Genomic DNA, 8,152 nt, shown 5'->3' with positions numbered 1-8,152 from the left:
GAGGAAGAGACAGGAAAGGAGAGTGGGGTAAAACAGCAGTGAAAGAGAGCTGAAGATTTTTCGGTGAAACTGAAACCAGCAACCGATGAGCCTAGCCTCCTGAAAACCCCGGATCCATGAAGGCACTGGAGGGCACGCACAACCTGGGGACAGCGTTTCTCCTGGAAACCCAAGCTGAAGGGAAACCACCACTTTTCTCTTGGCGGGCAAACTTCCCAGGGGTGGGAAAAGGCGATGAGGAGAGCGGATCCTTCCTGCCTCCACCCCCAACTCCACGCGGTTCCCTGCTTCTCGCTTCTAGGTGGCCCTGAAGTAGGCTTGCAGAGCCGCGGCCCCCGCTAAGCTCAGGGTTAGGGTGGCCCGACAGCCAACGCCCGCGGCGGGCAGCGGATTCCAAGCACAGGCAGGCGGAGCGACTACAGCGACCCAGGCCGAGGGCTAGGGTGGGCTTTCTCTGGGCGGGGAAACCAGACACTTATAGGCGGCTGAGGCCGACTTTATTTTTACTGCCCAAACTGTTGGAAAGTATTTAAGCTTAAACAGAAACAGCTGTATCGCTGGCACCGGCCGACGAAACTATTTGTTACCGGGAATGACTTTTTATGATTAAGGACGCGCCGTCGGCGGCCTCTTGAAGGCGGCGGGCGTGGGTCACCAGGGCGATCTGGGCGTCGTGGATGAGCTGTTCGTTAAGAACCAGAGAGATGGGACTCCTCACCTGGAGCACACCTTATAATGTCAAGGTCTGAGGCCAAAAACTGGAGGCCAGAAACTGAGGCAAGGAGTCCTGAGGAGGACCCGTGCAGCCCAGCTCCGCGCTTGCCCCAAGGCCAGCACCGGCAAGTGAGGTGCGCGGCCCCTTGGACCTGAGGACAGCTTTGCGCTCTGGGTCTCCTGTCCTTCGAACCAGACTCCTTGGCTCGGTCGTTGGTTTTCCGTAATCTTTCTTTCTTTCTCTCTCCCTTTCTTCTATCTCCTCCCTGGCCAGGGGAAACTGTTTGCATTTTCGCGATTTAACTAAATTGTGTGTTTCAAGGAGTGGGGTCTGTGTTCAGGAGCTTGGGTGGTAAAAGTGAAGTGTGGGGGTAGCTGCTGCTGAACCTCCAGTCTTCAACTGGGGTTACGAAGAGCGGAAGAAGGAGCGCTTAGGATGAAGGGCCAGCAAGTTCACGCACGTATGTGAGGGACCTCTGAGCGACCCTCGCCCCCTATCAGGGACTCGCCATCTTCGCGTGGGAGGACCCTCTCTTCAAGGCTGCAGTAGATACCACTACTCCCTTCAACTTCCACGCCGCTGTTTCTTGTCGGGTGTCCGCGCACGTCGTCGAGAAGAGCCCAAGACAGGAAGTACTTTAGCTCTGCACCCAGGTCTGGAGCAGGCTGGCCGCGCCCCCAGCCGCTCACACCCCCCACCCCCTTCCCGAACTAGTGAACTCTAGGCTCTGCCTTGATGGTCAACGGCCGCACTAAACCCACCCAGGCCGATATAAATGTGCTCAGGGTTAACTTCTCCCAGGGCCGAGGAGTGGAGTGGGAGGGAGGCGAAGGCTGGGGTAGGGGCAGGTGGCTGCAACTTGGGGACAATGGGGGTGGAAAGAGGAGGCACGAGACCCCTATTGCAGGGTCTCGGTCCAGGGTGGGCTCAGGTGGAAACCACCGGCCTGCACTAGTCTGCTTTGGGCTTCTGAGCCCGGGGAAGTGCCCACGCCAGCCCGGCTCGCAGGGCCCGGAGGGTGGGCGCAGGCAGCGCTGAGCGACTGGAGACCCAGAGCAGGCACATTGATTTGTTAGCGGGATGGGACTGGCGATGGAGGGAGGGGGCGTTGCTATGGAGACCGAGGGTGCGCGGCCGCGAGGGAGGGGTCAAGGAACCAGTGGGTTCGGCGCGAGCGCGCAGTAGGTCCGGGGGTTTTCGGGCGCGGCCCGTTGCGCCCCAGTACCTGTGTATTGTGCTGCGCCAGCAGCGGGGGATGGGGATGGCGCCGGCTGGGGCAGAGGCGAGTGGGGAGGGCCTGGGTCTGCAGAGGGGCGGTGTCTGGTTGGGACCTAAGCGTGGAGCTTAGAGGGCTCGGCGGGGACACTCCACGCACCGGGGGAACCGCTGGGCGGCGGGGCAGGGGGCCGGAGACCGGAGCCTAGGGCAGCGGCCCCCCTGGCCAGCCTTGCAGACTGACAGCGGCCCGGCCCGCCCCGCCCTGCGTCACTTCCGCTGACGGCAACCCCCCCCTCCCCAAGTCTCTGGAGTAGACGGAGACTCCGCCCCCTGGCGATTGGAACGCGGGTCACGTAGCAACGCGGGGGAGACGGGGAGAGGGGCGTGGCCGGGCGCTAGTCCAATCAGCGCCCGCAGAACAGGCCTAGGCCGCTCGGCTTTAGCAACGTCGTTAGCAACACGTGGGGCGGGAGGAAGCGCCGGGCGGGGGCGGAGGGAGGGAGAGCGCGCGGGGAGGGAGGAGAACTGACGTCAGCCGGAGAGTATTATGGGCTGTCGAGCGCTGGCTGCTGCTTTTCTGCTCCTGGAAGCGGCCGAGGGGGGAAGCGGCGAGTCAACATGGAGCTCTCGGCGGTGGGGGAGCGGGTGTTCGCGGCCGAAGCCCTCCTGAAGCGACGCATTCGCAAAGTAGGTGACGGGGACAGCGGGCGGCGGCGCGGCGGGCCCTCCCTTCCCAGGGCCCGGGCTCCCTCCCCCTGCTGCAGCCCAGCCTCCCTTCCCCCAGGTCCCAGCAGTGGCCGCGGCCGTGGCGGCGGCAGCGGCGGCGGCTCAGCCCCTGCGCTCTTCTTAGACTTGCAGCGGTGCACAGATTGCATGGATGGGGGGCGGGGTGGGGGATGAATGCCGGTGCATGCACTTTGTGCAGCGTTTCTGTAGGGGTGCTGCAGCGGGCTGGTGCCTTTGGCGGTACTGTTTGGAGCATTCATTTGGTGCATGCATTTTCGCGTGTATTTCTTGTGTCCTCGTTTTGCATTCCCCTCCACGCACATACACACATTTCCCCTTTTGCATCCGCAGGGACGCATGGAATACCTCGTGAAATGGAAGGGCTGGTCACAGAAGTAAGTAGGTTATATGCAGTCGCAACCCCACACTGATACTGAGGAGGGCTCTTTTCTTCCTCTTTTCCTCTTTTACATTGAAACACAACACAAGACAGCCGGAAAAGTTACACTCACATACGCGCCCTCTGCTCCCTTCTCTCTCTCCTTACTCCAAGGACTGATGCCACATTCTTCCTGATTTCCTATAGGTACAGCACGTGGGAGCCGGAAGAAAATATTCTGGATGCTCGCCTGCTTGCAGCCTTTGAGGAAAGGTACAGACCCTGAGCCCAGCCACTCCCTGGAACCCATACAGGCTGACTTCAGTGCAGCCTGGACACACCCCCTTTTTTCTCTTTTCTTTCTTTAGGGAACGGGAGATGGAGCTCTATGGCCCCAAAAAGCGAGGACCCAAGCCTAAAACCTTTCTTCTCAAGGTATGTTGCAGTCTCCAGTGGTGGAGTGTGACATTCACAGGGAACCTGGAGGGCTTGTGAACCAATGAGTGTCCATACTCTATGCTTGTTTGTAATCTGGGAGTCTTCTGACTGCAGGGCATCAAGTCAGTGGTAGCGTCAAGGAGGTGGGACTTAGCTACACCAGAAGGCCTTTATTTCTCCCTCTGGCCATCACAAGTAGACCTATAATGGATTACAAGGAGTGTGTTGGTTGCATATGGCTGCTTCCAGACAAACCCCCTTTCCCCTCCCCCACACTACAACCATTAAGTCCACCTCCCCACCCGATTAGAATCTCCCAGTCTTCTGGGGGAAGTTGGGCAGTCAAAACTGGAGGACATGTGGGGGGCGGGGCTCCACTTTCTTCTCCTCACGCTGCTGCCTCATTTCTTCAGGCCCAGGCCAAGGCAAAGGCTAAGACCTATGAATTCAGAAGTGACTCTGCCAGAGGCATCCGGATCCCTTACCCAGGCCGATCACCACAGGATTTGGCATCTACTTCCAGGGCCCGAGAGGGCCTTCGGAACACGGGTCTGTCCCCACCAGGGAGCAGCACCAGTGCCTGCAGGGCAGATCCACCTCGGGATCGGGACCGGGATCGAGAAAGGGATCGAGAAAGAGGTGCCAGCCGCGTCGATGACAAGCCCAGCTCGCCAGGGGACAGCTCTAAGAAACGAGGACCCAAGCCCCGGAAAGAGCTCCTAGACCCTTCACAGAGGCCCTTGGGAGAGCCCAGTGACGGCCTTGGAGAATACCTCAAAGGCAGAAAGCTGGATGACACCTCTTCTGGGACAGGAAAGTTCCCAGCCGGCCATAGCGTGATCCAACTTGCTCGAAGGCAGGACTCAGACCTGGTACAATATGGTGTGACCAGTCCTAGCTCAGCAGAGGCCTCTGGCAAGATGGCTGTGGACACCTTTCCAGCCAGGGTGATAAAGCACAGGGCTGCTTTCCTGGAGGCCAAAGGCCAAGGTGCCCTGGATCCTGGTGGCCCCAGGGTTCGACATAGTTCAGGTACCCCAGGCTCAGTGGGGAGCCTGTATCGGGACATGGGGGCCCAAGGGGGAAGGCCCTCCCTCATCGCCAGGATCCCAGTGGCCAGAATCTTGGGGGACCCAGAGGAAGAGTCCTGGAGCCCCTCCCTGACTAACCTGGAGAAGGTGGTTGTCACAGATGTGACCTCAAACTTTTTGACCGTCACCATTAAGGAGAGTAACACGGACCAAGGCTTCTTTAAGGAGAAAAGATGAAGTGCTGGGAATGGGGAGCCCAGGACCAGAGCAGGCGAGAGGGAGCTCAAATGTGGCTTAGTGCTTTTTATTTCCGAGTGGCTGTGGCCTTCTGGTTGGTCCTGTCCTTAACGTCATACCATCTCCCTGGAGTCCCTGTCATTCCTCCTTTCTCAGTTCTGGTTGGAAAATTATCTAGAGTTCTATTTTCTATTAGATGTAAATATGTTATTTAAGAAAAATATCTAAATATATATATTTCAACTCTTGAAGTTCTTTTATTTAAACAAGGAGAGAGAGAGAGAGAGAGATTGTGGTTTGGTAGGGGAAGACAGACTGAGCTGGTACAGAAGGGGCCCTGTCCCGCAGGGCACTAGGAAAGTTGGGGGCCTGGGCACTGGGATTCGGGAGGGTGTGTGGCGGGACTCGGCTGGCCACCTCCTCCTTCTACCGCCCATTCCCAGTGCCAGACTCCTGGCACCCAGGCAGGATTTTTGCTCTCCTTCCCATTGGCCAGCTAGGCCAACAAAAGGTTGGCTTCCCAATCAGAAAAAGGGGGGTGGGGTCAGCCCAGTTTTCTTTCTTCTATTTTTTTCTTTCTCTTTTTTTTATGTTTTATTTTATTTTTTTTTAAAGATTAAGTGGTCTATTAGGGAGGAAAGTATTAACTTAAATAACTTTTTCGCGCGTGTTGTTGAAGGTAGAAAAAGTCGCGAGTGGGTGTGGCGCAGTTCTCCCATAACCACACAAGAAGATGCACTTTATGGGAGATATGAGTGCCGTACACGCGGATTGTGTGTGTGTGTCATGTGGACAAAAATCTCCCCGTTCCCTCAATTCCTTCCCTTACTTTCCAGAGAGAAAAAGAAATCCAGCGAATTTGTTTACATTCCCGAAATGCCAGGATAAATTGGGAGGATTGCGTGTCAGTGCCCAGAGCACCAGACAGTTGTTTTACAAGAAAAATGTTCGGGTGGACTTTTCCTTTGCGCGTCCTCTAAGCTTTGCCAGAAGACAGGGCGGCCCCACCTCCCAGGAAGACTTGGACAAGCCTGGTTCGTCGGGGGAGGGTGGGCCCTGCTCTCTGAAGGACGAACCGCCGCCAGGCCACCCCGCGGGGCTGGCCCCGGGCTGCGCACCAGGCTGGTAGAGCTGGAAGCGGGGGTCGCAGCCTGAGTGGAACTTGGTCAGGTGGGGCTCGGGGCGGAAGGGATCGGCGGGGTTCCCATCCAAGAATGTGCATTAGAAGTTTAGTTTTTTTACCCCCCTTTCCCCTTTCTTAAAAGCAAAAGCTGTAATTTATAGCCCCTTTCGATTCTCGGAGTGCTCGCTACGTGAACTCGACGTTCAGACTCCTCAGAAGAGGGTGGGGGAGCGGGAGGTGGAGCGGGCGGAACCGAGGACGACTGGCGCCCCACGACCCTCTGCGCCCCTGGTCCCAGCCCACTCCGGACGGCGCCTCGCGCAGCTCCGACTCAAAAGCACAAATCTGTCCCCCAGCCTACGGTCGCCCCTTTCAGCAGGGATCTTGCGGCCTCTCCGCCCTCTCCGCCCTTAAAGGGCCAGCAGGCGATCTAACTTCCAGTGCTTTTGGAGGGAGGGGTGCCAGGCTCTGCTTGTGGGACGAAGCACAGACTTTTGGGGGTGGGGTGGGGACTCTGGGCTGGGTTAGAGGAGCTTGGTAACGGAGAGGGACTGAGAAGGACCCCAGCCTCGTCCTCCGTCCTCCTCTCTCCCCATCTCCAGAGTCTCAATCTCTCTTCCCTCCAGACTTTCTTCGCCTTTAAATAGAGGGAGAAAAAAGGAAAAAACGGTGTATTCTACGTGTTTTTATTTGTTTTTGAAAATCAAATTGCGCCTAAAGAGAAGCCCCTGGAATGGGGATTTTTATCTGCTCATATTTGTAAAACTGGTATTTTTGACTTTGTATAAAGAAGCGCCGTTGATCGTGTGTCTGTCTAGATGTCGACCCCATTTTCAGGTGAACCTGCTTTGGAGGGCACATCTGTGACAGAGTGGACCATAACTCTGGGACAGGAGTCCCTTACCTGACTACCCACCTCCTCTCTCTCCTCTCTTTCCTCTCTCACACCCTCCTTCCCTCCAGCCTTCCTGGTTCTGCCCTCGTCTTGCCATCTGTCCATGGCCGTTGTGTGTGTCTCCTTAGCTCGCTCTTGAGAGGCTGACCTGGGGGTGGGGTGGGCAGGGGTCTGGGGCCACGTGGCTCCGAGTCTGCAAACGCAGACGAGCAGAACGCTGTTGGGTTTATGAATTCTCAGTTATGTACAAATCTCGAATTGATCGCCGCCTCAGCTCAAGAGTGAAACTTCGGTACCTATCTTCTTGGGTTGTGAATGTGTCTGTATCCAGTATCACTTTTTACGTGTTTAAATATATACTTTGTAAATAGACACGTGTCTTGGTTTTCATTATTTATTTATTTCCCAGAACAGAGTAGAGGTTGCCTGGAAAGGAAGGACACTTGCCTCCGCTCTCACTATTCACTGACTGTTTCTCCCTTCGCCCCCCATACTCTAAAGTAGGGTTGGATTCCCCGAAAAGGCCCTTTCCCAATTAGGAAACTCGCTGTGGGAGTGTGAGGGATGGTGGGTTGGGGAGGGAGCGAGTCATGACTGTTCTCAGCTTTCCCGGGAGGCTGTCTTCACTACTGGCTGTACTTCTGTGGAACCCAGGTAGAATTTGGGGAGATGATATGTGCGACTTTGGGCTCCTTTACTCTGATGGAGGATTTCCCCCCAGCACCACACCCGCTTCTGTGCCAGAGATCCATAGCCCAAGAGCCTTGCAGACTCCTGCCCGTGACCCGAGCACTACTCCGTTATGCTGTCGTAGGACTTGTGCCCCAGACCCCCACAGCCTCGCCAGCGCTCCCCGAAATGCAGAGCCTCCGTCTATTGATTGAGGAATTGAATTCGCGGGTATTGCTAGGCAACTGCCTGCTTGGAGCCGGCGCAGAGCGCGCTGATGTGATTAGTGAACCCGGAGCCGCCGATCCTCAGCCCCGCGCTGCGCTGCGCTCCCACCCCCAGTCCCTAAGGCTTCCTAGACTACCTGGTGTTCTTTCGGGTAGATACCCCAAGGTTGGATAAGGGGCTGTCGAGGGGTGCTAGCTCGTGGTGGGTGTTCTTGGTCCTCTAGGCTGCCGACTGGGGAGGGGGCGGGGTCGTGAGGCTGCAAACGCGACCCACACTCCGGATTCCCAAAGAGGACCTCACAATGAACCCGGTTCTACTTCCATATTCCCGGGCAGAGGTCGCTCCGTTGCGAAGAAGCCGCCTCAACCTGTCAGAACCCGCAGAGCCCAAGGGGAGGCCCGATGTGGGCCCGGTCACATCTTTTGCCCTTGGCCCAGGAAGCAGTGGCCAGGCCGTTGGCAGAGCCCTGCCCCCTTCCCTCCTCCAGCTCAGT

At 57.1% G+C, this 8,152-nt stretch overlaps 1 protein-coding gene across 1 annotated transcript; it reads left to right on the top strand.

Annotated features, from left to right (window-relative positions):
* Positions 1-2,460: 2,460 nt before the first annotated feature.
* Positions 2,461-7,134, top strand: Cbx8 (chromobox 8). Its single transcript, XM_006990280.4, has 5 exons — positions 2,461-2,620; positions 3,011-3,054; positions 3,246-3,311; positions 3,407-3,473; positions 3,890-7,134. The coding sequence occupies exons 1-5, from the start codon at positions 2,552-2,554 to the stop codon at positions 4,742-4,744; spliced, it is 1,101 nt and encodes a 366-aa protein (XP_006990342.1). The 5' UTR covers positions 2,461-2,551; the 3' UTR covers positions 4,745-7,134.
* Positions 7,135-8,152: the final 1,018 nt, after the last annotated feature.

This window comes from Peromyscus maniculatus, chromosome 8 (assembly GCF_049852395.1).
Source record: "Peromyscus maniculatus bairdii isolate BWxNUB_F1_BW_parent chromosome 8, HU_Pman_BW_mat_3.1, whole genome shotgun sequence".
In the NCBI taxonomy this organism is placed as follows: Eukaryota; Metazoa; Chordata; class Mammalia; order Rodentia; family Cricetidae; genus Peromyscus; species Peromyscus maniculatus.
This window is presented reverse-complemented; position numbering and strand designations above follow the sequence as displayed.